Source organism: Metarhizium acridum, assembly GCF_019434415.1.
Source record: "Metarhizium acridum strain ARSEF 324 chromosome Unknown scaffold_72, whole genome shotgun sequence".
NCBI classification, from domain to species: Eukaryota; Fungi; Ascomycota; class Sordariomycetes; order Hypocreales; family Clavicipitaceae; genus Metarhizium; species Metarhizium acridum.
Window position 1 is genome coordinate 114,825 of NW_027094019.1, and position 26,472 is coordinate 141,296.

Genomic DNA, 26,472 nt, shown 5'->3' on the forward strand with positions numbered 1-26,472 from the left:
CATCATCAAGTTGCGAGTCTACAATTGCTTTCGCTACCGAGGCAGAAGTAAGACGTTATTATGCCTACCAACTCATGACATCTACTTCACTACCCGCCACATTATCTGTGGCTCATTTGCCGCCAAGATACTGTGGGCCGGTACATTAAAGATTTGCATGGGCCGGACATGGGCATCGTGATGGACCTTGTCAACGGCAGGACATCGAATTCCGGAGACCCATGTGCACTAGGCAGTGGTGGGCTTAATTGGGACCACGTGGAATATGACACAAATCTCCCTAATAACCTGGCCTAGTTGCTGTCCCGCCGTGGGGGGTTGAGTTTCATCACGAAGATTTTGTGTGTTCTCGAACCGCAGCTTCTTTTCTTTTTTCTTTTATTCCCTAGCCCTGCCCGCGGTTTGTATTGTGGGTGAAGGTTGGTGAGAATCGTCCCATTGAGTTGGAAAGACTCTGCCATCGAGTCAATTGCAGAGCAGACATTGGGGGACCATCAAGCTGCTGATCATTTTACAATGGCGGCGCGTTGGGGAACATTTATGGTCCAATTTGCCCATTAAGCGTTTCCCGACTGCGGTTCGGCTTTTGCTCCGAATAGCTGCCACCTTATTTCATTCAGGCGTCACACGATATTCATTGTTTAACCAAGCGATTCAAGGCCTGAAGTATCATGCCTTCACCACCGCGACCGACGGCAGCCGCTGCTTCAAAACTGACCAGTCGCTACAATCGAGGAGGACATAGCTCTCATGGTCAACCGACGGACCCGACGGCTTTCACAGCATTCTCCAAGCTGAAGAGATGGGATGGAGCACAGTGCCTCTGTACAGCTTGGGATGGATTGCGAAAGGTATGATGATCTTGTATCTTTACTCTAACCTTTTTTTCTTTAATCATTATTCCTTCGTCCTCGCTGCGACCAGCTGAGCTCTGCTGACCATGTGCCACGGCAGGATCATGAGCTCTGGATCAGCAACGGCAATTGTCTGGTTTATCTCCACAGCAGCGTGGCCACCAAAGACAAGCATGCAGCGAAAACACCGGTTTTCAAATTGCCGTTTTCTTTACTCCTCATGACAAGATGTTATCCCTTGATAGAGCGATTCTTGGTCATTAACCATCCTGGCGAGCGCGGGGTGAGAACTCCCCGCACCCCAGGTGAGATAAACAAATGGCACCGTTCAAATCCGAAACGAACAGTTGAACTGTTCATACCGGCACCACCCAACGCGGATAAGAAACAGGTTGAACGCCACCAGTTGCTCATGAGGAACTTTTTTGCATGGGTTCTCCGGCGTTCTCTTGTTGGAGAGACTCTGGGGGAGGCATTGATTGGGCTGCTGAACTGCATGCACGAATATCGATCTGGCGGGAAAGTGGATAATGCGGCAGACATTATTGGGTATCTCGACGAAAAGGGCTATCTTTGCTTGGCTGGCCAGCCGGCTCATGCGTTGGCCGTGTTGCAACTGGCCGAGACGTTTCGTCTGAAGGACTTGTATCTTCAAGCCCTGGCACATTGTGTGGGAATGCGGGACATGCTCCTCTGCAGGCGTGAGTTCAAAGTAAGTTGGCCCTCCGTATATTTCCATGGCTGCTACGGGACGCTTGCAATGGCAGTGTTGACTGACCTATTGCAGCACATCAGCCTGGCCACTCGCAAGCTGATTCACGAGAGCGAGAATGAGTCGAAATCCCGGCTTAAAAAGACGTCAGCGATGCTGGAAAACTTTCTCGACCAAGAGCTTTCCGAGGCACATCTCGGCATCCCGCTCGGACTTCGTGCTCACCTGGAACGTTTCAGGAGCTTCTTGCTTTCTTTCTACAGCACGAGACTGGGCTACTATCCACCGAGCTCGTTTGATGCGGCGGCATACCGTGCCATGGCCAGGGATTTCAGAGCTCTGTACCGCCTCTTGGTCGATGAGGCATACAGCTCGTCTGAAGCCATGCCGTCTGTTGCTGTGGGCGGCATCTGCACCCTGCAGCTCATTCAATCCTTCGACACGCATAGCTGCCTCGAGCCCATGAAGCACCCGCTCCCCAAGCTCCCGCAACTGGATCCGCAGCCTCGCCCGAAACGTTTGGCGTGGCTACCACGGGGTCCGAAACGACGCGCGGACGAGCGGCAACTGGGACATGCCGCGCTGGTTAACGCGTCGAACTGGAAGCAAGACTCGCTCGAGAACGGCCTCGTTCGGGCATACAGGAAGTTCGAAGAGGATTGCGCACTGGCGCGCAAAAGGCTGGATAAGAATGAGAGGGTTTCACTGGTCGACGGACGCAAGGTCCGATGGATCTTGATATATGCCGTTCACCAGACGCTGCGTTACGCTACACAGAGACCCTATGGCGTGCAGGATGACCCCAGCGCTCGATATCTGGTCACTATTGCCAAGGACACCCTACCCCCGTGGCAGGACAAACACACCCATGGAGGATTGATTCGCAGCCAGACTGAGCCGGCACTGAACCGCCTTGGTCGGCTGCAGGACGCGGACCCGGCCACTGCCATGGAAAGGTTTGAAATCAAGCCAGACATTGATTACTTCGCGTTGACTCACAAGCAAGACGCGACACCTCCGCCAAGGTCGAGGCGAGCGTCTCTCCCGCCTTTAACTACGGAGAATCCAACCGCCCTGTCGCGAGCGAGCTCGTTCAAGCAGGTATTGAGTCGCAGCTCCACGATTCGCAAGTCGGTGCGAAGATTCACGCAAAGTGCCGCACCCACCTCCTTGCCCCCGGCCGCCGCCACGCCAAGCAAGCCTCTGTATCACGAAATCGTGGTCCACGGCTACGGCAATGGAACAAACGACGTCCGCCTGGGATCCGGCGCGGGCCCCCCGCTGCCGCCCTCGGATGTCGGCCGCAGCGCGTCCACGGCGTCGGAAACAGCCTCCAGCAACGCCAGTACCGTGCCCAGCTCGGCGAGCATGGTGGACACGGCAGAATCATCGCTCGGCTCCCCAGTCCCCCCCGACTCACCAATCGAAATACCACCCAAAACCCGGCGATGGAGCACCCATGACGCCGCCATCCATTGCGGCAACAACAGCAGCAGCCCACCAGTGTCAAAATCCAACTCGCTCAAGCGGCGGCCCATCAGCTCCGCCTTGGAAGGCTACACCCACGCCGCCAAAGCCTTTGGGCACTTTGTCGACAGCGAACGCCGCAGCATCTTTGCCAACAGCCGCCAGAGCGGCACCGACCCGAAGCGCAACAGCTCCATCCCGCAAAGCCGCTCGATGCCGCTGCCCATTCGCGAGGACGACGTTGGCGAGGAGTCGTGCGTCTTGCCCAGAGACTCGGGCGATTGGACGGCCATGCAGGCGTTTCTGGATGGCAAGGGGGTGGACGCGGAAGCGGCGCATGCGTGGGAGCAGTATGCCGATTTGGGGGGGCTAACAGAGGTTCGGTGAGGATTCCTATCAAGAGGGGGATTTGGTCCTCTAGAACAGCAGGTCGCCAAAAAAAAAAAGGCAATATTCATTGGCAATCGTTGGAGTATTTTCACTCTTTTTTGTTTTAGGCGTCAAGCATTTCCGGGCATCTTTGTTTCTCGTATTTCGCTCCAGCTGAGCGCTTTTCTTCAACATCTGATACCCAGTGTGCGGGCATACAGCAGCGCAAGACGCGTACATGATACACATACCCACCGCATTCGGCAAGACATAGATTAACGATGGCATGGCTTGGTCTTTTTTTGTTTCTCCTTTTGAACGTTTCGTGTTTCAGGACGATCCTCGACAGTAAACGGTTGTGAGCATGCTTTTTAGAACTGGACGCAGGCAGAAGGGTCATGTAGCAAACAAATTCTAATTCCTAACAAACGGGGTATTCCGTAACGCATAAAAGACATGTTTCCCCCACCCGATGCTGTGCCCTCTCTTTTCTGCAGGCTGGTCTTGTCAAAAGACGGCCACTATTTGGTAATATTTGGTTCATGTTGCCGTTCCCGGTCCTCTTGCTTTGCCAAAGTCGGCAACTCCACGGTGTTGCTGAATATACTTGCGCAAGTGTGCCATTTTCCCCACTGCGCCCTTTCAACCAAGTAAAGCTGGCGGTTCGCTTATTTAGAAGTATAGCAGAATCACTCCTTCTTTGAATGCGAAGCAGCTTCCAAACCATCGAGGATCTCGGCGCCAATAGACCAGGCCATGTATGATGAGCCAATGAGCCAAGCGCCACTGCGGCCATGTTAGCCAGGTGTGTAGGTCAAACGCAGGACGGGAGACGAGCGTACTTGGGGATGATCCAGAGGAAGACGAGATCGATGGGGTTGTTGTGGCCAATGTTGTCGAAGCCAGAGAAGTATTCATTGGACCCTGCTCGAGTACTTAGCACCGACGTCTGTTTTTGCGCCCGTCGCGGCGCACTTGGCCACCAAATTCGCATCACACCACTTACAGTAAAGAAGCGTCTTGCTCAGCGTCATGACGGCCGAGCTGAACCCAATCAGCACCGCCAATGCGCCTACTCTGCCAGTCACCACCCTCCCATGGCTGGTGACCTCGCCGCGCGAATACCACAGCCACAGATACGCGGCGTACATCAGGGTCTCGACGACGTTGAGGAAGCCCTGGGCAGCGGTAAACCCGTTCTTGGCGTGGAACGCCTTCCACCCGTAGATGTGGTCGATTTCGCCGTAGAGCTTGTACGGCAGCCAGAGAGGCCAGTGGGCGGCGCCGCCTTCCATGGTGTGCGGACGGCCAAGGACGTAGCCCGTGTCCCAGATGACGAGGGGGAGGGAGATGCCCATCCAGAGCAAGGTCCACAAGGTCGGGGTGTGCTCGAAGGCAGAGGCGCGGTGGGCGCGGCGGCGCGCTGCGGTCGAGGGCGCCGGGGTTGCCGACTTGCGCTTGCGCGTGGTCGACGTCGGTGTTGATGGCGTGGACGTGGACGTGGACGTGGGCTCGGGGCCGGCACTGTCGGCACGTGAGGACGAGCGGGTGCTGACCATGGCGAGGGTATTCGCGGGCGGAATGGGGGCCTGGGGTGAGAAATTCAGGTGCGTGTCGCGACGGGGGAGGCGACGGCTTGGTATATAGGTGTGGATGGCAAGGCGACGGGGAGCATGTGGAGAGTGCGTGTGTTTGTGTGTTGATGTTCGTGAGGCCGAGTTGGAGGTTGGAGGTTGGAGAGAAGGTGAAAGGCGTGGGTTTGTTTACGGAGACCGGGGCGCCAATCCAGCCGAACCAGCACAAACCCCAAAACGAGTGACGTTCCGAAACTGGGGAGAGATGGACGTAGCGTGCGCTGATGGATGGGCGGGATGGGAGACGGTTTGTTGGTGAACTCAAGCTTTGAGGATGGATGAAGCGGAGGGGCCAGGCTGGATCGAATGGGGTCAATCGGACTGGGTGGATGGGCCAGGTGGAGGCGGGGGCCGGGCCAGCAGTGGAACCCGACATCTGCACATCTGGAATCTCCATGATCCCTTTCTAGTGATGTTCCGATTGATGGATCGACCATGTCCCCATCCTCCCTCCGGGGTAATCTGGCACAAGATTGGCTCGCGTTTGTCGCGTTGGTTGATGCAGATATTGTTCTATTGTTCTGCGGCTGCAGTAGTTTGCCTCGTCGTCTTCGGGTGTCGTTCCAAACAGTTGAACAATTATTTTGTGTGCCAATGTCCACGCGTTTTCAACGGCTTTGTTTTTTACGCATCGTGGCTACTCAACCAAAGGCATGGCCCCCCTTTTCCAAATAATCCTTCTCCTCAGCTGTCGCCTCTCTGCCCAACTCCTTGTTCCGGTGCGGGTACCGTCCAAACTTCCTGATGATATCATAATGCATCTGCTCAAAATCCAGATTCGTCTTGGCCATCTTAATTGCCGCTTCAATATCCCCCTTGACCACCCTCAGCGCTCGCGCATGATACTCATTCCCCGTTGACACCTCGTGCTCATCTGCCAACGATTCAACATCCGTCACCGCGCGTCGAAACCCGTCCAGCGCTTGCTCATGGTCCATCAAATCCTCCGAGTGCATGAGCGGCATGTAGAACCAGCTACGGAACGCAAATTGCCACCGTATCTCTGGATTCCGGTCCGGGAGCCCCTGCTCAATAGCTGCGCGCGCAACATCTCGCGCGATGGGATCGAATTCATTAAAGACTACCGAGGATGAGGCCCCACGGTAACAGTTCCGGGGGATTTGGTCCAGCAGAATGAGGAGGCTCATCCAGTCGCATGGCTCCGTTGGCTCAACGGCGTCGAGAATCTCGGTGCCGGATGTGACGCCTGTTTTCCGGAGAGCTTCCAGGGTTGGTAAGAACTTTTCGCTGTGATTTTCCAGTTAGGAATTTTTTTTTTTTTTTTTTTTTTTTTTTGGGTAAATTTCAGACAACGTACACGCATTCCTTGTCGAGGGCTTCGCCGCCCATGAACCACCGTTTAACATTCTCCTGCGGCGGTATGACGCATGCCTCGGCGGTGGAATTGAGGAACCAAAACTCTTGGATTTCGCGGAAAAGAGCAGGCGTCACGAGTGATTTGATCGTGTGGGCCAATCTGACCTGGGATCCTATGTCAAATGGGTTTGGCTGTCGATGTTTGGAGCTGGATGTGAATTGCCTGCTGCGGGAAGAGAGAACACCCACGAGAGGCGTAAAGCATGCGTTCAGAGAGTAGGCTGGGGTCCATCGATGATCTGGAGCGGCCGCGCGACAGGCTACCAACAGCGTGGTCGGCAAGACCACCGAGCGAGCGGCGCGCGAGCGTATTGACCAACTTTGGGGGCGCCGTAGTGCCGCAGAGGTATGACGTATCGTTGCTGACGCCGCACGAGCAGTCATGACCTTTGCCTGATGTCGCGGGTTGATGGCGGGCTGCGGGCAAGATGCTGTCTATCCTGTTTCGCCTTGACTGTGACCGGAGCCGGCTTTGGGACACTGCATGTCGGACTTGAAGTTGCCGTTGAGCAAATGTCAAAGTATGTGATGAGTATGTGATGGGGTCCGGAGATCTAGCACCAACGGAGGTGACCTCCGCTTTTGTCCGTGCAACGGGCAAGCCCTTTGATGTATGCGGGCGCGGAGCTTCCGGATAAAGGCCATCCCTTGAAGGCGGCAGCGAGGTCATGACAGCACAGGGATTTTGAGCCAATTGAAAGCTAGTATTTACAAGGTGCTTCATTTTCATACTTGACTTATATTATGATAAAAGTCCTAATAGACTTTCATAGTATTAAAAATTACGTCACACATATCATAATCACACCTTTATTAGGCCTGACACCGTTGGATTCTGTGACCTCAGTGCCGCCTTCGCTGCTTTTAGGGGATATGCAACTCGGCGCCACCGGACACATTCCCGGGCTTGGCAAGATGGAGTTTATGTCGCACGGCACAGCAAGCCCACTAGCTGTATTGGATAGCAAGCCACGTAATGCGCAGAGATATTGGGCATAGCGAGCGTGGAGCTGAGCACTCCCCGTGCCTCTTTAAGGGGCGCACACAATTCTCTCTTTTGCAGCTTAATAAAAAAGATTTTACCCCTATCATATTGGTGTTATTAGCTGATGCTCATTTTCGTGTGACAGTTTATACGTGCGTCGAATATAACGACAGACGTACCTGAGAAATAACAATCGTCATGCAAACGCTTTTAAGGCGGATATCAAGTTCGTTTTGCAACCGAGCCTATATTCGCTGTGCGAGGTGTGATTTGCGAAGATGTACAGGGGCATGCCAGCCATGTTCCACTGATGTCTCGGTAGAAGCCGAGGGATGTCGGGATACAGGTACGTGTGATGGTTTAGAAATTCACACTACTCCGTACAGCAATTTGATAAGCAAGGTCACTGAGATTCCAAATCATCATTCAAGTAGCCACGTTGGCTTCTTTTATCGTCAATTCTGTTTGGAAGTGTTGTGGCAAGTCTCAGACAACTCTGTTGTAGGCGAGCTTTGCGTTTGTGCTTGAGCGTTTGCAACAACCATGACTACAACGCGTGGTCAGCTTTGCCCGGGTGCTGTTAAGGGCTGATGAGATGGGAATTTCCTCTTTTCCAGGTAACTATTCATTCAGTCCCAGCTAACTAGCTTATTGGGGACATGGATGGCTAACAGTTTAACATTTGGAAAGAAGAACCGGGGCCTCTGGTCAAGCTGAGATGCGCCTTGTTTCTTCGTTTCCGAGACCTCCAGGGCATTGAATCACAGCCCATGGATGTGAGCAAGGCACCGGCTGATGCCGTGATTCATGGAATACTTCATACTAGTGGCGGTTTCTGACGGCCTGAGCAGCAAAAGAGGCCCTCTTCGTACATAGAGTGCAGGTTTTTTCAGCTTGCTTCGTCTTGTGAAAAGGAAATTTGCTTCAAAACCCTCCATGGCCTGCGTGGACCGGCTTACTACATGGCGGCTGGCGGTGGCGGTACAGTCTCGGCGGTTGATGCAAGGCTGCATCTCGGAGGAGCATGTGGAACAATAAACATCGTCACATGGTCTCCATGGGCATGTTACACAATATGTGTCGGTGCAAAATGTACAAGAGTATACGGGTACCTCCGGACTTGGAAAAAAAAAAGAGTATCGACCGGCAGCATGTACCCACCAGCCTATAGTTATATATATAAACGTGCTACGGCTTTGGCTTCACAACATCACACTCTGTTCACGATTCCTAGCCTCAAAGCTTTCCCACAATGTTTGGACAACTCTCCCAGCAACCAGAGTCAAAACTGTTTGGCAAAGGGATGGATGGATATGACTTCCAATGCCCCCCCTCGATACTCAAAACAGCTTGTCATCCTCTTGTAGAGGAAATGACGGAGCGGGTGAATGAGTTCTTCCTTAAAAACTGGCACTTTCCAGATGAGGAGCACCGCCGAGCATTTGTGGCCGGGCAATATGCTCGGTGCGCTTGCCTGGGTTTCCCCATGGCCAAGAACGATCGCATTTACTTGATTTGCTTATTGCTTACCGTTCAGTTCTTAATCGATGGTACTACAGCTCTCACATGAACTCCGCTGTTGCCATTGCTCATAACTAATCAAAGTAGATGCATTTGCCGACTTGTCATTCAGTCAAGGGCGTGTCTTGGCAGAAAGGATTGCAAATCTCTGTCGTGGGCAGGGTCTTCCGAACAGGGCTGTCCCCATGGAGTGGATCTCATTCGACATATTCCGCGACATGAGAGAGCTAGACGAGGAGCGCGCAAACCATGTGGCGGAAGCCGTGGAGAAGTCCATGATGATTCAAACCTGCAGCAGCCGCGGCAAAGACATGGGATTTTCGGACTTTGTCGAGTACCGGTCCGTTGATGCGGGCACGTTGTGAGTTTTTTTCCGTGTGCAAATCCTCCCAGTGTGACCGATGGCTAAGACGTGTACAGAATGCTATTTGCCCTCATTCCATTTGGCATGGCTCTTCGGCCCAAGCTGGGGGAGCTTGAGCAAGTTCAGGATATTAATGCAAATTTTGCAAGACATTTCCTTGGTATGAACGACCTAGTCGGGTATGAGAGGGAAGTGATCGAGTCCAAAGCTGGACATGAAGAAGGCGGCACGCTCATTAACAGTATATCGGTTTTGTCTGCCGAACTTGGCCTGTCCCCGGCGGCGACGAAACGACTCCTGTGGCAAATGTGCCGAGAATGGGAAAGGAAGCACAAGCAGCTGGCAAAGGACGTCTTGAGCGTCGACCATTCGCCCGATTTGGAGACTTACGTTGAATCTCTGGAATACATGATGACGGCAGGAGAAGTATGGGGACTGGTTACGGCAAGGTACCAAGTGTCTTGAGTGCCTGAACCTGGTGCCGATGTTGGTCGCATGACGGAGCTCTAGGGCCTTTGTAGTTTGGAAATGATGACAGAGCCCAGGAACTCACATACTCCTATCATCAGGCAAAAAAAGACGAAAATAGCTAATTGTAGAGATATTTTTAATAGTGTACTTTGTATTCACATATTCTTTCATATTTCATATCCGTTCCTTGACTATCCTGGGAAATATTAACTAGCTAGGCTTTCGCTTACTCTATGGGTGAGACATTCGTGGTATATTCCCCCAAAAAGCGTCTTGGAATATAAGGTACGCAAATGAGATGGGATGCCGTTCATCTTACTCAAGTAGACGATGAAAGTTAATATGTGATTTCCTGGATGGTGTCTGAGTAAACAAAGTCCTTCATGAGATTGGTCGTATACAAATGGAATAACTGTATTGGCCTGTCTTGTGGTCATGCAACAGCTCACGATAGCCACATGCGCGATTGTCGCCAAACCTGCATTAGATAAATATGTCAGGCAATAAATTTACTTCAAATCTTCCCCATCTTCCGGGGTGGCAACCTCTCAGCGAAGAGTCGATCAATCTCACCAAACGTCTTCCCTTTGAGTTCCGGCACATACATCCAGCTTCCAATGGCACCAATGATGGCCACGAATATGAGCCCAACCTTGCCCTTTAAATTACCCTTGTCAGGATTCACCATGTGTCCACCATGTACGGGACAGCAAAGTCCATAACCAATCCGCGTATAGCCCGCGTGGCGGTCGCAGGAGAAATTGTCTTTGCGCGCAGCACCGTACTTGACGCCTCGCCGAGAATGGTAAAGGCCACCGCGCCGATGGTAAGGAAATAGACAAAGGCGTAAATAACAGTGCCGGCGGCCTGCACCCACTTCGCAGCCTGGCTGGAAACGACGTCCATGATGCCAATAAGTAGGAGGAGGGCGGAGAGGGTCATCATGCCAAACAGAAAAAGCCTCCGGCGGCCAAATCGCTCTACAATGAACCAGCTCCCGATATTGCCCAGGACACCACAGGCCGTGACACCAACCCCCAGATCGAACGAGTTGAAGTCGTCGAGGCCGGCAAGCTGGAAAAAAGTATGTTGAGTAGCCGAGCACGAAGATGATGCCCACCAAGTGCTGGCATAAGAAGAAGCCTGTTCCTGTTTGTTCCCCTGAAGCAGTCAACGGAGCCCAACCCAGAGCTGCCTTGGAGCTTTTCGTGCTGGATCGTCTCGCTCCCCGAATGCCTTGACTTACAGAGTTGGAAATAAGCTGGCCGACGGCTATTCCGAGATTGACGCCGGCAGTGGCAATGCCTCGGAGCGCGACGGGCGCAAGCTCTCTGCACATCATGGGCGCCAGGGTAAGATAGAAGCGCAAGCCGACTCCAAGCACGAGCTTGGATCCGAGAAAGGCCGGCCGAGTGGCGGAGACGATCTCGCCAATGCAGCCGGCACTGCATATGGCGACCCCGATGAGAAGTGCGCTTTTGCGACCGATGCGGTCGGCCAACCAGCTGCATATGAAGCCGCCGAAGAACTGACCAACGGTGCTGATGATGTTAAATGCCGATTGCCAGTCAGCAGGGAGAATGGCCTCCCCATCGACAGCATATCTAGACGGATTTAGTTATAGGTTCAAGAGACAGAGACCCTCGAGGAAGCGCCAGCGTACCCAAAGTCACGTCGAACGGACGGAACAGAGATCATGGCACCGTTGATTTGGGCGCCAAACCCCTATTCGCATCAGTAAGCAATGTCAAATATTGATAACCGTTCAAGCAGAGGCACGTACCAGCCAACGGCGGCCACGGTCCAGTAACAACACCACCAGACAACGAGTTTATGCCTCCTGCAAATACCTGCAACGGTCAACTCCTGCTCCAGCCGCTGGCTGCGCTTGGGGTTGCGCCGGGCGGCATCGTCTTCGACCGACATTGGGGTTTCAGTCTCTTGGACGTCGTTTATCTTTGCGTCCATTTCAGATGACTCAATTACCGGCAGAAGGGTATCACAGAGCTGCCTGATGATTCCAATCTTAGCTCCGCGGTTGAGATGTGGGCTTGATGGCCATGAACCCCATGGGGTAATCCGGCGAAGGAACGAAAATGAAGCCGTCCCCCATATCCCGGAGGTGGAATGTCCAAGTCCCGTCACTTCAACGACAGAAGTTAGAACGTGAAATTCCCAGCGGGCTGAGCGCCTTCTACAGTCGACGGCGAGCCGTGAAAGCGTGCCAAGTATGCCGGGCTCGGCGGACCAAATGCGATAACCGCAAGCCTTCGTGTTCCTTCTGCCTCAAGGTTGGCGCCAAATGTATCCAGTCACCTGTGGACCTTTCCACCTCTGACCCGGCCAGCCTGAAGATCCTGGAGCGGCTGGACGACTTGGAGAGGACCATGAAGACCATGACTATCACTGGCCAGACAAGAGTTCCGCCAGTGGCAGCGAAATCAACGACGGCCGAGCTCGTTCCCCCTGGTCCAGAGCATATCGTCAAGTGGAATGTCTTTGCTGACCTTTGTCAGGCCCTGGACGGGGTTGGGCTTGCAGAGTCCGAGTCCGCTACGTCAAGCCACCATCAACTCCCATCACTGTCATCACCATCTCCTCCATCGCCAATAGCAGATCTCACGACCGAGCTCGAACTTTGCCGGGTAAACCAACTGCTCGACAACTTCTTTAATTATGTACACGTAAAAAACCCCATCCTTGATGAACAGCCAGCCCGGCACACGGTACAATCAGTTGTTTTAAACGGCATCGACTGGTCGGCAGAGTCATGCCTGACACTCCTGATATGTGCTCTCGGCTCTATCGGGCGACCATTCGGGCCAATGCTCGAAACAATGCCCGGAACGAGTGCGTACGCAAGCGCAAAGATGCTGTTCCTCGCCGCCCAACGGCGTATCGGCAGTGTATTATGCTCCGAAGACATCGTTGCCACGCAGTGCCTGTTTCTGTCCGGCGTGTACATGATGTGCATGTTCCAGCCCGTCAAGGCCTGGCGTTTCTTTGTGCAGGCGCTCGCCTCTTGCCAGCAGCTCTTCTTCCTCAACTCGCCACCGTCTCCCTAGTCTTGGGCAATATGGGATACGAGACCAGGCGGCCACTCCCTGAAAATACTCCAGCAAGCCACGTACTGGTCCTCGTGGAAGTCGGAACGAAGATGAGGGAATACATCCGGCCTGCCGACTTCACTCTCACTGAAGAAGAACTGGCCTTCTACCCGCCATTTCTGCCGACGCCGCCCAACCTGCAGCCGGCCCAGGAGTTTGAGACCAGTAGCAATTCTTGCCTGAATCGGCAGACTGTATCTTGGTCCTTCTACCTTGCCGAGATTTCGCTCCGCAGGCTAGCAACGAACCTGCATGCAGAAATGCTGCGGCTATGCGGGCAGCCGCTGTCGATCCAGGACGCCCTCGAGGTCCTGGCGGCCGCGATGCCGCAGTTTGAGGAGCAGGCTCAGGAATGGATTGCCTCGCTCCCTCCGTGTCTCTCGTTTGACACCCCGGCCGAGCAAGACGATGTCTGCAGGTTCGTGCTCCGCGGGCACGTAATCAACCTATTCGAGATGATTTGCTGGCCCTTCATATCCGCACATCTCACGCAGGACCTGGTCGACGAGGAAACGCAGAGGATCCTGCCCTGGGCCAGCGGCAACATCAAGAGGCTGGCGCAAAAGGCGTTGGACTACCATACCCTGAGGCTCGCTGTCAACAAGTCGGGATACAGGCATCGTCACCACGGAACCCTCCTCATGATACAGTCGTGCTCGAGGAGCGCTCTGGTCCTGGTTGCTGCTATGCTGCGCAACATTGCAAGCACGGCGCAAAACAGTGCAAAGGGAGCGAATACCTTGTCGCTGCCTGCTGGCTGGTGGGCGAGCCTTGACGAAACTATTGACATGTTGGCGTTTTGGGAGAATGAGTCGCGGCAATCGGCGGGCATACGGCGCGTGTTACAGGCGGCAAGGGAGAGAGCTTTGTAGCCAGTGATCTTCTCTAACCAGCAGAGTATTTGTAGTAAGTATTATGTACTTGTAATTTTATAGTCAGACAAGTGAAGTGGCGATGGAGATGGATAATGTAGTCCGGTCGTGCCCCTAAAAATAGGTTTTCATAGGGAGAGGCACGAGGGCAGATCAACAGGATAATGATGATGACGAGAAAGACGAATGGGCAGTCAATACCGTGGTTGCTCATAATAAGCCCAACACGCTGCTTTCCTTTACTCCCTGGGACGCATATCTTTTGTCGATAGTAACAAGTCTAGCCGTGTTGGCCGACCGGCTTGTCAATGGACCTCATGATCAAGTATATCGATGAGCAGATGAACTTGAGAAATATGAATCTGACGACCAAGCGCCACAGCCTACATTCTCTACCAAATGAAATGTACTCAAAAGGTACGTAAACGTAGCTAGTCCTTCACAACCCGATTCAACTAAGGAGATACCCACTTACGCGGAGTGTCGGATTCACGTACCTAGAAGCTGCGTAGCATTGAGTAATTGATCAGACGTTGGAGATTGCTACCAAAGGTTGATTTGCAAGAATACGGCCAAGTAATAATAAAAAAAACCCTCCATTGGCCCATGGCGCATAGATTCTTGACCGCAACAGCAAACCACAATGTCCCTGTCCGCCATTCAAAATGCGCGCCCTTTATCAGTCAGACCAACGGCCGGTCCAAGTAAACAAGCAAACCAACAAACCAGCCATGCACCATGCTCCGTGTAAGTGGCACAAGAATAGTCGACCCGACCGGGGACGAAGTAGTCCTCGGTGCCGGGCTAGGCGGCATACTCAGCATGGAAAACTTCCTCACTGGCTACTCCGGGCACGAGCACGAGCACCTCGACGCCTTGAACGAAGTTCTCGGCAAGGAAAGGGCCGAATTATACCAGACTTCTCCCGACTCCTGCACCACTTCTTTGGTGAGGCGGACGCAGAGCTGTTTGCCTCGCTGGGCCTCAACTGTCTCCGTGTGTCGTTCAACTATCGCCACTTCATGGACGACGACAGCTCCGACGTCACAAAAGAGCCGGGGTTTCAGCTTCTGGACAGAATCGTCAACATCTGCTCCAAGTACAACACGTACGTGGTGCTGGACCCGCACGCGGTCCCCGGCGGCCAGAACCAGGACTGACACAGCGACTCGGGCCTGAGCAGGGTCCTGTTCTGGGAGTTTCGAGATTTCCAGGGCCGTGCCATTCAGCTGTGGACGCCAGGCCCTATGCCGGGAATCCCGTCATCGCGCCATACAACCCGCTCAACGAGCCGGCAGACCCCCAGCACACGCGGCCCATCTCGTGGTACAATAGGGTGGAAGCGGCCATTCGAGCCGTTGACCCAGGCCAAATGTTGTTCCTCGACGGCAACACGTACCCCATGGACTGTTCGGCATTTGACGCTACAGACACTGCCAAACGCCGTGTACAGCTGCCACGACTACAGCATGACGGGCTTCCCGCTGCCAGAACAATACAAAGGACCGGAAGCGCGGAAGAAGAAGCTGCGAGTGAGCTTTGAGCGCAGAGTCAAGCTTATGAGAGGGGCGGGCGTGCCGATATGGAACGGCGAGCTCGGCCCCGTGTACCGGGACGCGAGGACAGACGCGGACGCTGCGGAAACCAACGCCAAGCGCTTTGCCCTGCTGCGAGAACAGCTGGCTATATACCGGGCGTGCGGCGGCGTGTCGTGGAGCATATGGCCGTACAAGGACGTTGGCTGCCAGGGCATGGTGTACCTCGATCCCGAGAGTCCGCACATGCGGCTCATGCGCCCGTTTGTCGAGAAGAAGCAGCGGCTGGGTCTGGACTCTTGGGCCTGCGCCGGCAAGACCCAGCTCCACGCCCTGGTCTACCAGCCGCTCATTTCCAAACCGAAGGACGTGGTTCCGGAGCACCTGCGCCAAAAGAAGTACCCCAAGATTTGGACGTTTGACAGGCAAGTGGAGCGGGTGGCGAGGGAGTGCCTGATGAGCGAGTATCTCGGGTGGGAGCTGGCCGAGGCCTTTGAGGGCAAGATGAAGGAAGAGCTAGAGGAGCTGGCGGGTAGTTTTGCCTTGGAAAAGTGTTTGAGGCGGGACGGGTTGAGTTGGATCCCGCAGATGGACACGCGGGTGCCTGTGACAAAGGGCAAGAAAGGGGCGTCAGTAGAGCTTGGCTGAGATGTCCAGAAACAGTGGTGAGATGAATCAAGAAAATGGCGTAGCATTTTCTGTTGTATTTAATAAACGGGAGACTAAATGCTTAGAATAGGTTCAATGTTTAAGAGGTACTATGGGTGTCGGTCGGTTTGCGAGATAGGGAGTACTTGAAGAAGCACCGATCAATTAACTCTTCATGGCGCTGCGCCTGTAGCGGCTTGCATTTTAACTTTGTTGAAATTATAAAGCAAGAAAAAAAAAAAAGGATTTGGATACTCTGTAACGGTCGCTGTCGCTTGTTACAACCGCACTTGACGTCGCTCGCCCTTGGCCGAGTATCTTTGGGACTGGATCAACCAAACGTCCTTGATAGGATGGGGATTTTGGCAATTGCATTTACACAGAAAAAAAGCAAAGACTGGAGGCCCCATCGTAATCAGGACCATGATTGACTACAGTGCGAGGCGTAGTATGAAACCGCTGCCATACACGGGAGCAGCAGACACTGCTCGTCCAGCGACGGACATGACTTTTGGTCTAGCACGTTTTCGCAAGGTTGAAGCATTATAATGAATTTTGATATTTTCAAGGCACTCGTCTGCTTCTCTACCGGTCCAAGCAAACGCCAGCCGCACCACCTGGTAGACCAAGCCGCCATCGGCCTCGGGCACGCGGCCGAGCTTGGAGAAGCAAGCATAAATTCTCGACGCCGGGCTGCCCCAAATCTGGCCGGACGACACAGCAACAGGTCTCCCTTGCATCGGCAACTCCTTCTCGGCGCTCCGGAATTTGTGCCGCAACACCTCTTCACCAAACTCGTGCCGCGACACGCTCTCGTACACCACCTGCCAACACGTACAGGAAGGCTGGACATGTCGGGCCCGACGTCGCGTAGAGTGTTGCCGTAGAAGCCCTCGAGAAGCATGTACACGCCACCGGCGCCGGCGGCGAGCTGCGAGCCCGGGCCCTCGTAGGCGTACACCCGGGGGACAACAACGCCGGGCAGCTTCTGCTCCACGAGCCTCATGGTGGCCATCTCGCAGGCTATCACGCCTCGTCCTCATCCTCGTCCTCGTCCTCTTTGCCGACGGCCGGGGCCGCGTCCGGGTGGTGGCCCGGCAAGCGAACTCGGGCAATGACTGGGCTGCCAGCCTCGGCGACTAGTTCGAAACAGACCCGGCGCCGGCGCGCTGAGAACGGGCTGCTCAACGTGAGCCGCTGGCCCTTGATCTTGTCGGCGTGGCCCAGGAGCACGGATTTGTCCATGTGCGCGAGCGCCTCCTCCAGGCGTCCCAGCCCTCAAAGGACAGCCATCTGCAGCTGGGCAGGACCTTGGCGCTCGGGGTCGTGGCCATGCCGAGATGTTTGTTCCTCTTTTGGCAGATTTGCGCGAGGGCGGTTGGTGAGCGAATGACAAGATGCGTTGCGGCTCCAAGAACAAAGCTCGGGTTTCTCATGGTCCGAATTCTTGACAGCCTACTTTTGACTTTGGCTCATCAGTGATTACCGTAGCCCGCCGCAGAGCGTGTTGGATGGAGCAAGGCATCCCATCACACGGCGCCGCAATGTCCCAGATCAGATTGATGGTTTGGTGCCGCGATGGAGCACAACTACTAGATGAGACTGCCTGATTGCCCGCCTGGATCTCCTCCGGGGGCAAAGCGTGAAGTACCGCAGTGCTGTTTTGCATTCGTGTCGTGTGCCCTGGGCGGGAAAAAAAAAAAAAAAAAAGGCGTGAGGGCATCGTGAAACAACGGGGGTTGGGCGAGTGGCGCGCATCAAACACGTTGAGGCAGCCGCTCGTATGGGGCTTATGTAAATGACACATTTGGCCGACGACGCGAGACGGAAGAAACAGCGTCTACAGCTGGCGTTTTCGAGGCATAGGCAGCATGTCATGGGGTTGGAGAGGCTGAACCGCAAACCCGTCGAGCTGGTCCGAGAGTCGACGTGGGCAAATACCCAACCCGTGCGGCTGTCCGTCACAACTCCATGTCATCCCAAGTTGCCCACTCGTCTGGAAAGCCACATGTGCACCGTCATAAACATGACATATCCCGGCAAAAGCTGGTCCTTTGCCCCCCCGTTCGTCCCAAGCGCGGCGTCCTTTGCTCCTCCCATGAAGAATGGGGAGCAAAGCGTCGTATATTCCACAAACTCCGAAAAGGCAGCCGACGTTTGAGACGAGCGGTCGTGCGACGTCCAGATGGCCGGGTCGACCAGCTCCCTGGGAGGCTGAGACACTTGGAGCCGCAATTCCGAAGCCATCCCTGTCCCGGCGGCTGTGAGTGGCCGGCGACCCCCGGTCCTCCGTGGCGCTTCCGGTGCCGCATTCATCGTCACGGGAGCCGTCGAGGAGTGGTGTAAGTGGTGTAAGTGGTGGAAGTGGTGGGAACGTGGGAACGTGGCAAGATGGGATGTGATATCTGTGCTGGGATGCCGCTGCCAAGGCGAGACTGAAAATCAGGTCATGCCATTTTCCACTCCTTCTTCCCAAGTATCTGTAATTGTGTCATTGCCTTTTTTCTCTTCCATCTCTCGCCTTGCTTGGGCTTATTCATTTCGGTGGAGGGCATCCATCCATTCTTTTCTCTCTCGGGAGCCCGTTTTACTCGCTGGCGAGAATCTAGTTGCTGGACAATTTTTTTTTTCTTTCACTCTTTTTAATCGCTCAAAACACGGCATAAAAGGCCCCGACTATTCCGCCGTCTGTCACATTGCGCGAATTTTTTCTACACTATTAATAGCGTCAACCGAGGAGGGCAACCATGGGCAACAATCTCTCGTCGACCTTTGTCCCCGACACGTCCAAGGTGGTGCTCAGCCCGAGCGACCGCTTCGGCGACATTCTTCTCGTCATCATATGGGGGCTCGTCCTGTACGTCTGCGCCATGATCTTCACAATGTGCGCCCTCGTCGACCGCTGGAAGGGCCCCATGGACAGGATACGCGTGGGCGGGGGGTCGGTGCTGGCCGCGATATTGCTGTCGACGGCCTGGCCCGTGGTCATGGCATACATTGTGTTTGCGGGCTGAGGGGGCGATGAAAGATGGGGGAGTCGTAGACGCTTCGTGTAGCGAAAGGGAAAGCAATGGGCTCCGAATTGCTTGGGACGGGATGCACGATTCATTATACGCGACCTAATACATGTGACTCTGCTTTATTTATTTTTTTTTCAAGCAGCTCTTGATAATGGATATACGTGTTGTTTGACCATGCTAGCCGACGAGGGTATTCCGACGACTCCGATCCATGCGAATGTCTTTTCTCCCGACCACCGTCTCCAGCGTCTGGCCCAAAGCCGTCGCGTCATACCGCCCGCCGCGGCCAAACTCGTCCTTTGGCCCGTAGAGCCGTATCGTGTCAATGCCCAGCTGGCCAAACTTGTGCTTGTCTACTTTTGGCGACGCCGGGCCTTCGAGGTGTACGAGGTGGGTGACGTAGAGATTGTACTCGTCCTCGGATGGCCTCCGCCACCCCCGTGAGTCGGCGCACGCATTCGCAATGGCTGCGACAAAGTCCAACGCCGTCAAGGGATTGTCTGACGGGCCTGTTTCGCGATCCGTCGTGCCGTTTAGAATGAGAATCTTGTTCTTGATGGGCGGGCTGGCGATGGCCTCTCCCACGCCCCTGAGAACCAGGTTGGGGATCAGGGACGTGAAGAGCGAGCCTATGCAGTAGACGACGGTGCCGGCGGTGTTGATGGCGTCGAGAACACGCGGGTTGGCGGGGATGCGAATCTCCTGGCCGTAGGGGTTGATGTACCATATCCTGTCGATGCGCGACGGCAGGTCCTCGTCGTCGTCCTTGGAGAAGGCAATGGCCTGTCGGCGCAGGGCCGGCAGCGACCCGGGAAGATTGGCGTCCTCAATCTTGTCGTGTTCCTCGGTGTCGTGGCCCACGGACAAGGCGGGCGTCTGCACGCCGGTGCTCGAGGCGGCGGCACCAGCGCCGGGCACCGCCGCGGTCGGGTAGCTGGGGTGCGAGATGTCGTTCTGGCCCGTGATGACGGTCCCGTCCTGCAGGCCGGCGGCAATGTGATGGGCAAAGTTGGTGTTGAGGGCGGGCAGGACCGAGATGGTGTCGGGGACGGCGCAGACGGAGCTCAGCAGGTAAATGGCGGCCTCGAAGCTCCCGGTGAAGAGGCGCGCGCCCGTCAGGAACAGGTTTCCGATGCTGGCCTTGGAGAAGTCGAAGCGGCTGCTGGGCCGCATGCGCTTGATGACTTCCAGGTTGAAGCTGTTGAGGTAGGCGCGAATCAGCTCTCTCTTGGGCGACGACACGTCGGTCCAGAGACCATGTGTGGCGTCGAGAATCTCGAACCACTCAGCCCGCGCGGCTTCGTACGTCTTGGCCAGACGGTAGTTGAACAGGTGTTTGATGGCAACTGTCTCGGGGGCGTCATTGTCCGGGATCAGCCTCACGAGTCGTGAGCGCACGTCGCCGATGCCTGCATGTGTGTTTGTGCACGTGTCAGATCACTGGTCTGTTGCGCGTTTGCATCGAGGCAAAGTGGGCGTACCTGGTCCGCCAAAGACGCGGATAATCTCACTTGTGCTGCCGCCGTTGTCTGAAATGGGAATCACGTAGCTCAGCGAGGTCTGGTTGGCTTCGCGGACGCGCTCAAACACGTCGACGAGACTATTGGCGGCGCTCCCCCCCGAGAAGACGACGATGCCCGTGCGCGTCGTAGATGTCGACGTCGACGCGTCGGGGGCAGAGGCTGGTGGTTGGAGAATGCCGGGAGGGTTGGGCTTGGGAGCCATCGATGAGTGGTTCGACGGCATGGTTGGGAGAGGCCGCGAGTCGGCATGGTGCCAGACTTTTCTCACGAAGCCTCCCCGAGCATCGAGTGGGACGTGGCTTCATCCTCGACGGCATGGTTTGACCGTGGAGTCACGCCGCAAAGGACACATTGGCGGCCCCAGTCACACACATCTCAGCAGCCGCACCGACTCAATGTGCAGGCTGCAACCTTGTTTGACGGCGGCGCCATTTGGTTCCTGGCACAGATAATAGTTGGCGCTGCGCCTCGCCGGTGCGTATGGATGTGGGCGGGACGAGTTGGCCATCAACGCGCGCCAGATTCCATCATGACTGGACCACGGGTTCATTGGAAGCATTGACTATAGTGGCAAACAGCTCGACGGGGGGGGGGGAAATCAATTGACAACAATTCAATCAATTCCGAACTTTTCATACATGGTACTTGGCGACATGATGGTATAGTCAAACCATGACGACATTGATCAGTGAGGATGATTTCCACGGCATTTCGGAATGCCCACAATGGACGCGACATGGAGAACCACGCTACGTCAAATGATCAATTATGCTTGCTAATTGCCAGTGAACCACAGTCTACCAGACAACACCGACACACCAGCAGCACGATTATGTCAAGGCCCTACTTCCCGAAGCGGCTCCGACGGCGCCAGCCAGGAGCACATCGGCGGCCCCCTCACCCAAGCCGACGCCGGGGTCACGGCGTGGACGCACTCTACGGCGTCCTGGACAACCCGGTCGCCCGGGGACGGTGGGTGCTCACCCAGGGGACCGGCGGCGTGGGCCTCGACCACATCATCGAGGTTGCCGGGCCCAAGTCCATGGAGCAGAGCTTGAAGGCGGTCAAGGTATCGGGGCTGATCACCATTGTCGGATTTGTAGGTGGCCAGGACACCAAGGACCAGCCTGGGTTCCTCGAGTGTTTGCACAATCTGTGCACCACGAGGGGGATCCTGGTCAGAAGCCGCCAGCAGATGGAGGACATGTGCCTCGCCGTCGAGGGCAATCCGGAGACGCCGAGGCCCGTGGTTGACAAGAGACTGTTTGAGCTGGAGCAGTTGAAGGAGGCGTACGAGTACCAGTGGTCCGGGCAGCGTTTCGGCAAGGTCTGCGTGACGATTGCCCAACTCTACGTGTGGCTACTCATGTGGCCTTGTTCTTCGACGGAGCGTGGTAGGGCTGTAGGGGCGGGCCAGAAGTGCTTCGTGGAAGAGCAATACATGGGGGTGTAAGTTGACACAGCTCTTATGGGATCCCTACTCTACAGACGCAGGTTGTGCATGTTTTGGTGTCACACATCGTGAAGCTGGCGCTTACCTTGATGCTCAACCACTGATGCCGTGAGTATTTCCATCTTATTTCTCTCGCGGAATTCGCCGCCAGCCATCTGATGATTCAACTACCCCCAACGTCTTATCAGCGATAAAGTAGCGTATTTCCCTTTGCTCTAGGGAGCTCGCTGCGATTCCCAAGCCGGCACCTCAAGAAGGGAAGGAAATACAACAAGCACGACCCCCAGCAGGCCAGAAGCAGCGAGGCCATTGGCCGCAATTCCAGCGGTAATAGGAGGGCTCGACGCGGTGGGAGCAGCAGCCCCTGTGGCGTTGGAGTTTGCTGTTGTGTTCGGGACGCGAGCTACGGCGCCAGTAGGACCAGCAACTGAAGGTGTTGTGGTTTCAGCGGCGATTGTCTCACCAATAGCAGTCCTATCCTCTCCAGGTGAAGTTGGCTCGGAAGTAGTGATGGCGCTGGTGTTTCCAGGAACACTGATGGTGTCGGTGGTGATGTCAGAGCCCCCCGAGACTCGGCAGCCTTTCCCGGCAAGGCAGCAGCCATATAGTCCATGGTCCCCGAGCCAGCAGACGGAATGGATAGGACACCCTGTGGGACCACAGGTATGGGATTGTTCGACGCAAAGTGTACCGCAAGGCTGGCGGCCGACATCAGGACAAGCAGCCTCGGCGGCATCTCGGGGGGAAAGGCCCGAGGCCCCGAAAAGGGAAGCCAGAGAAGCAGAGAAAACAGTGAGAATGACAAGGTTCATAACGAAGGACGATGAGTTGAGTTGTAACGACGGTCCTGAGCGAGAGATGCCGTAAAGTAAACGAAGTATACTTTAATGGTGTTTTGCGGTCCGAGGACAAAGGACTTGCTTGAAACTATGAATTCTCAGGAATGGCCCAACTATTTACACCGGCAGTTATACTGGCTTAATAGGTGACTTGCACACCACATGGCCTTTGCCTGAATCTATGGCGCTCCAACAACTACCTGGGATACTCCGTATCAGTCGTCACCGGGCACCGCCTCAACGCCTCTTGGAAGCCAACCCCCTTGAATATACTCATTGATGGTGCTTGCTATTATGCAAAGAGCTGGAAAGAAGAAGCAAAACAAAAGTCTGGCTCGTCTCTCTAAGCCTCAACTCACGGGGCTGGCCTGGGCAGTCTCAACCAGGGCCACAAGTGTAGGATTGGTTCCGCAGAGCGCCACCTTTTATCAAAAGACCGCCAACAGAAGAGACATGCTGAAGTTGGTGTATGCGTCGCGACCGATGCGATACAGGTCGACCGCACACTACATGCTTGCTTGGCTGTGAGACGGTGGAGAAGACAATGGCAGGTGAGGACAAGCCTCGTGCAAAAGGTGAGGTTACGCAGCCTCTGCTTCGTAGATGGACCAGTCGACCCTTGTAAGCTGAACTATTCCGGCGCAGATTCCATCGAGTTTGGCACAGCCAATCTGCAATCAAGGGCAAGTTGACGGCCAAAACCCAAGGGCGATTGTGCCCAGGTCTTGAGATCCGGGCCGCCGGGCTTCGTTACGCGCAAGATCAGATCAGGGCTGCGGGCTGTGCCGCCACCGGTAGATGGAACTTGATTCCCGCTCTTTTGTGCCATGGCAAACAAAAAAAAAAAAAAAAATCCATCACGACGAGGGCCGCGCGTACGTAGTTTGCCGGGCTCGCCGGGCTCCGAGATGCGTCATCAGGTACACAAGCTGGCTGGCTGCATGGCGCACCGCGGCAAAACCCAGAGGCCAAGCATTAAACAAACATGTGTGCACCGGTAGCTGCTTTAGCCAACAGCAGATTAATATTAAGCGTCTCGATGCAGAGGCGCACGCCGTGAAGCGATCCATCATACACTGTCCACGCGATGGCTCCCCGACCAATACCACGTGCTTCACCCCAGGATGAGCTCAACACCAATAAAACAAAACATTGACTCGTCTCCAAGGACAGTATCCGAACTAGCACGTCATCTTCCACGCCTTCCAGCCAGCAGCGCTATTGTAGCAGTTGCCCTGCGTGGTATTTTGCCCGCCGGCCTTGCAATCCGCATCCTCGTAAAGGGAGACTGTGGAAGCAATCAGTTCACCTCTCACAAGGGCGCAGAGTAATTCCGCAGAGGTTACAGAGGCCAAAACTTACATTTGCAAGCGCCATTCACGGCATTAACATTGACGGAGTGAACAGCAATGTCGTTCATGGGCTGGCAGGGCTGATGCGCGACGTCATCGTCTATGACGGTCCAGACGCCAAGGTTGCCGTCAAAGCAGCCCTGGTGCGAGAAGAGACGAAAGTCACCGACGTGTTTGTTGCGCATGGTAAGCGCACTCGAGGGGGCCAAGAGGGCGGCGGCGGCCACGGCCACGATGATGATGTTGGAGTACATGACTGATGCGGTGTGGAAGACGGCTGTTGTACAAAGCAAGACGAACAAGTAGATGCGTTCCGGAAAGCGTGGTCCAAGATGCTGCTGTGCTTCTTTTGTTTTGGGAAGCGGTACCATCTTATATGTGGGCAGACCTGCTGTCAAACTCAAAACCCATCCACGCCAACGAGTCGGAAGGATGAAAAGGGCGCCCACTCACGGGAATACGAAGTCGTGTGGCATATGAGCCGTCAGATCTTTTACTTCTTCTTTTTTTTTTAATCTGTCGGAGGAGCCCGTTGCTACAGTGGCAGTGGCACCTGCATCGTTGTTGCACCCGTCGTGACGCTCATGACAAGATGGACATGTTCGCTCAAGACAAATACGAGAAACTCGAGCGCCCGTTGGCTATTGTCGCCACAAGATACAGACGAGGTGGTGGGATCGACTCGAGGCACTGGCTGGGCCGCGTTGCTGATGAGCCCGGGACTTGCGTCGAGCCGGCCATGTGGCGGGTGTACATGCCAGAGACCACTCATCATCATCATCGGACATGGCGAGAGGCAGAGAACAAACGAATGCTGTCTGGTGGGCAATGTATGTTTCAGTCGCTGAAAGTCAGTCGATAGAGGGCCACGCTCTACTCTGTGCTTTACAAGAATACCTTTCAGGCTTCAGCTCGCCGTGTCGGGCCTTTGTGCGCCGTTTACGAAAAGGGACGCGGTGCTATCAATGGCACTTTTTGCGTCCGTCCCGGCGCTTTGGAAGAGCGTACAAGGTGGTCTAGAATCTTCTCCCTGCATGCTGTATTACGCGAGGTTCGGGCCATTGGCCGTCGTGTTTCCGTCGTCAAGGGCCGATGCGGCGAAATACGAAGTGTCTGGCTGTTTTCGTTGTGGCACGATGCGCCAATGAGGCAACAAAGACATCAATGTCAGCACAGAGCATTGATTCGCAGCCGGCCTGAGCACCGTGGCCGGAAACATGGCGGCCATGCGCGGGCCAAGGGGTATGTTTTCTCACGGGAATGCCTGGAATTGCGTCAAGAGACGCTCGGGTTCGTGAGACTAGGCTGCAGTCATGGTGTCGCTTCTATGCCGAGTATTTTGGAAACGATTCATTAAACCTCGAGTGCTTGTTCCAAGTGAGTTTCAGAGGCAGAAATAGTAAACAAATGCAGCTGCCAGCACTTGGACCATGTTATTCCCATGTCGCAGATGCTTTGCGAGCTCCGTGTTCCTGGTTCGCCTGGGCGGAACACGACGGGCATACTTGACGTCCAAGATATGGATACCGACTTGACTTGTTAAGCGTCCATGTCCCATGTACACGGCATATCGGCCGCAGTGAATACACATGTGCCATTATTTTATTGTGTGTTGGTGCCATGGCTCCATCGTTCCACTCGCCTTTTCTCACCAGACATGGTTCGCCTTATTTCGACAATCACGCAAGAATAAGGCCAAAGTTGGCACCATCTAACAATGGGCAGTCCACAACTCCCAGCTTAGACATCAACGATGGATGGGCCTGACTGTCACCTTTCAGCTTGTTGTATCTTTGCTAAACCCGCGCAACTCGACCACGAGCTGCCGACGACGGGGACAAGGTCTTGACAAGGGACGGCCACGGACGCGGCATCAACATTACGTGGTGCGGGATGCAGGCCGACACGAGGCGGCGACTGGCTGAAAATCGTGCGGCACAGCAACTCCAGGCGTTGATTGGCTTCTATGCTGCGTCTTTGCTGTTGACGGAGTTTAAATTCTGATGCAAGATATGGCCAAAACATGACTGGGTAACCCTCCAAGACCAAAACCAACAACTTGTCATGAGAGAAGAGCCATGCAAAGCGTCTTGTCTAGGGCATGAACATCTGCTGGAAAATGGTTTGAGCATGGTCAGCAAATACCGGCTTTTTCCCATACAAGCAATGTCTGCGAGGCAAAGTTGTCGTGTCGAATGGCAATACAGAAAAGGAAAAGTGACAAAATTTCCGAGGAATCACATCTCTCGCAAGCAGAGACTATTCAAATACGATTCACACTGCCATGGCACGGTGTATACATGACAACAGTGCATTCTTGGGCAACCTCCTTCATCACTGCCCATCAGTGCGCATCCACTCAAACGCAT

General features: G+C 54.8%; 15 protein-coding genes across 15 annotated transcripts; 7 read left to right on the top strand and 8 right to left on the bottom strand.

The window, feature by feature from the left end:
* Positions 1–384: 384 nt before the first annotated feature.
* J3458_006854 (uncharacterized protein) lies at positions 385–5,307 on the top strand. Its single transcript, XM_066119076.1, has 3 exons — positions 385–851; positions 955–1,566; positions 1,642–5,307. The coding sequence occupies exons 1-3, from the start codon at positions 672–674 to the stop codon at positions 3,418–3,420; spliced, it is 2,571 nt and encodes an 856-aa protein (XP_065975711.1). The 5' UTR covers positions 385–671; the 3' UTR covers positions 3,421–5,307.
* J3458_006855 (uncharacterized protein) lies at positions 4,092–4,961 on the bottom strand (the record flags this gene model as incomplete). The annotated part of the gene is made up of 3 exons (XM_007814491.2): positions 4,092–4,188; positions 4,245–4,326; positions 4,409–4,961. The coding sequence occupies 3 exons, from the start codon at positions 4,959–4,961 to the stop codon at positions 4,092–4,094; spliced, it is 732 nt and encodes a 243-aa protein (XP_007812682.1).
* Positions 5,308–5,515: 208 nt separating the features above from the next.
* J3458_006856 (uncharacterized protein) lies at positions 5,516–6,928 on the bottom strand. Its single transcript, XM_066119077.1, has 2 exons — positions 6,355–6,928; positions 5,516–6,284 (listed from the first exon to the last, which is right to left on the bottom strand). Exons 1-2 carry the CDS (start codon positions 6,795–6,797, stop codon positions 5,678–5,680), a joined length of 1,050 nt encoding a protein of 349 aa, XP_065975712.1. The 5' UTR covers positions 6,798–6,928; the 3' UTR covers positions 5,516–5,677.
* Positions 6,929–8,650: 1,722 nt separating this feature from the next.
* J3458_006857 (uncharacterized protein) lies at positions 8,651–9,929 on the top strand (the record flags this gene model as incomplete). The annotated part of the gene is made up of 3 exons (XM_007814493.2): positions 8,651–8,948; positions 9,007–9,280; positions 9,340–9,929. The coding sequence occupies 3 exons, from the start codon at positions 8,651–8,653 to the stop codon at positions 9,746–9,748; spliced, it is 981 nt and encodes a 326-aa protein (XP_007812684.2). The 3' UTR covers positions 9,749–9,929.
* A 506-nt stretch (positions 9,930–10,435) lies between these two features.
* On the bottom strand, positions 10,436–11,722 carry J3458_006858 (uncharacterized protein; the record flags this gene model as incomplete). The annotated part of the gene is made up of 4 exons (XM_066119078.1): positions 10,436–10,915; positions 11,001–11,358; positions 11,418–11,479; positions 11,534–11,722. The coding sequence occupies 4 exons, from the start codon at positions 11,720–11,722 to the stop codon at positions 10,436–10,438; spliced, it is 1,089 nt and encodes a 362-aa protein (XP_065975713.1).
* Positions 11,723–11,850: 128 nt separating this feature from the next.
* Positions 11,851–12,819, top strand: J3458_006859 (uncharacterized protein; the record flags this gene model as incomplete). Its single annotated transcript, XM_007814495.2, has 1 exon — positions 11,851–12,819. The coding sequence occupies one exon, from the start codon at positions 11,851–11,853 to the stop codon at positions 12,817–12,819; it is 969 nt and encodes a 322-aa protein (XP_007812686.2).
* Positions 12,820–12,830: 11 nt separating this feature from the next.
* J3458_006860 (uncharacterized protein) lies at positions 12,831–13,733 on the top strand (the record flags this gene model as incomplete). Its single annotated transcript, XM_007814496.2, has 1 exon — positions 12,831–13,733. The coding sequence occupies one exon, from the start codon at positions 12,831–12,833 to the stop codon at positions 13,731–13,733; it is 903 nt and encodes a 300-aa protein (XP_007812687.2).
* Positions 13,734–14,398: 665 nt separating this feature from the next.
* On the top strand, positions 14,399–14,893 carry J3458_006861 (uncharacterized protein; the record flags this gene model as incomplete). The annotated part of the gene is made up of 1 exon (XM_066119079.1): positions 14,399–14,893. One exon carries the CDS (start codon positions 14,399–14,401, stop codon positions 14,891–14,893), a length of 495 nt encoding a protein of 164 aa, XP_065975714.1.
* Positions 14,894–15,202: 309 nt separating this feature from the next.
* On the top strand, positions 15,203–15,916 carry J3458_006862 (uncharacterized protein; the record flags this gene model as incomplete). The annotated part of the gene is made up of 1 exon (XM_007814497.2): positions 15,203–15,916. One exon carries the CDS (start codon positions 15,203–15,205, stop codon positions 15,914–15,916), a length of 714 nt encoding a protein of 237 aa, XP_007812688.2.
* Positions 15,917–16,347: 431 nt separating this feature from the next.
* Positions 16,348–16,922, bottom strand: J3458_006863 (uncharacterized protein; the record flags this gene model as incomplete). The annotated part of the gene is made up of 2 exons (XM_066119080.1): positions 16,348–16,575; positions 16,755–16,922. 2 exons carry the CDS (start codon positions 16,920–16,922, stop codon positions 16,348–16,350), a joined length of 396 nt encoding a protein of 131 aa, XP_065975715.1.
* A 1,722-nt stretch (positions 16,923–18,644) lies between these two features.
* Positions 18,645–19,025, bottom strand: J3458_006864 (uncharacterized protein; the record flags this gene model as incomplete). Its single annotated transcript, XM_066119081.1, has 1 exon — positions 18,645–19,025. The coding sequence occupies one exon, from the start codon at positions 19,023–19,025 to the stop codon at positions 18,645–18,647; it is 381 nt and encodes a 126-aa protein (XP_065975716.1).
* Positions 19,026–19,113: 88 nt separating this feature from the next.
* Positions 19,114–20,682, bottom strand: J3458_006865 (uncharacterized protein; the record flags this gene model as incomplete). Its single annotated transcript, XM_007814500.2, has 2 exons — positions 19,114–20,345; positions 20,418–20,682. The coding sequence occupies 2 exons, from the start codon at positions 20,680–20,682 to the stop codon at positions 19,114–19,116; spliced, it is 1,497 nt and encodes a 498-aa protein (XP_007812691.2).
* Positions 20,683–21,291: 609 nt separating this feature from the next.
* On the top strand, positions 21,292–23,171 carry J3458_006866 (uncharacterized protein; the record flags this gene model as incomplete). Its single annotated transcript, XM_066119082.1, has 1 exon — positions 21,292–23,171. The coding sequence occupies one exon, from the start codon at positions 21,292–21,294 to the stop codon at positions 21,910–21,912; it is 621 nt and encodes a 206-aa protein (XP_065975717.1). The 3' UTR covers positions 21,913–23,171.
* On the bottom strand, positions 22,128–22,724 carry J3458_006867 (uncharacterized protein; the record flags this gene model as incomplete). The annotated part of the gene is made up of 1 exon (XM_007814501.2): positions 22,128–22,724. One exon carries the CDS (start codon positions 22,722–22,724, stop codon positions 22,128–22,130), a length of 597 nt encoding a protein of 198 aa, XP_007812692.2.
* A 761-nt stretch (positions 23,172–23,932) lies between the features above and the next one.
* J3458_006868 (uncharacterized protein) lies at positions 23,933–24,357 on the bottom strand (the record flags this gene model as incomplete). Its single annotated transcript, XM_007814502.1, has 2 exons — positions 23,933–24,039; positions 24,114–24,357. The coding sequence occupies 2 exons, from the start codon at positions 24,355–24,357 to the stop codon at positions 23,933–23,935; spliced, it is 351 nt and encodes a 116-aa protein (XP_007812693.1).
* Between the last annotated feature and the right edge of the window lie 2,115 nt (positions 24,358–26,472).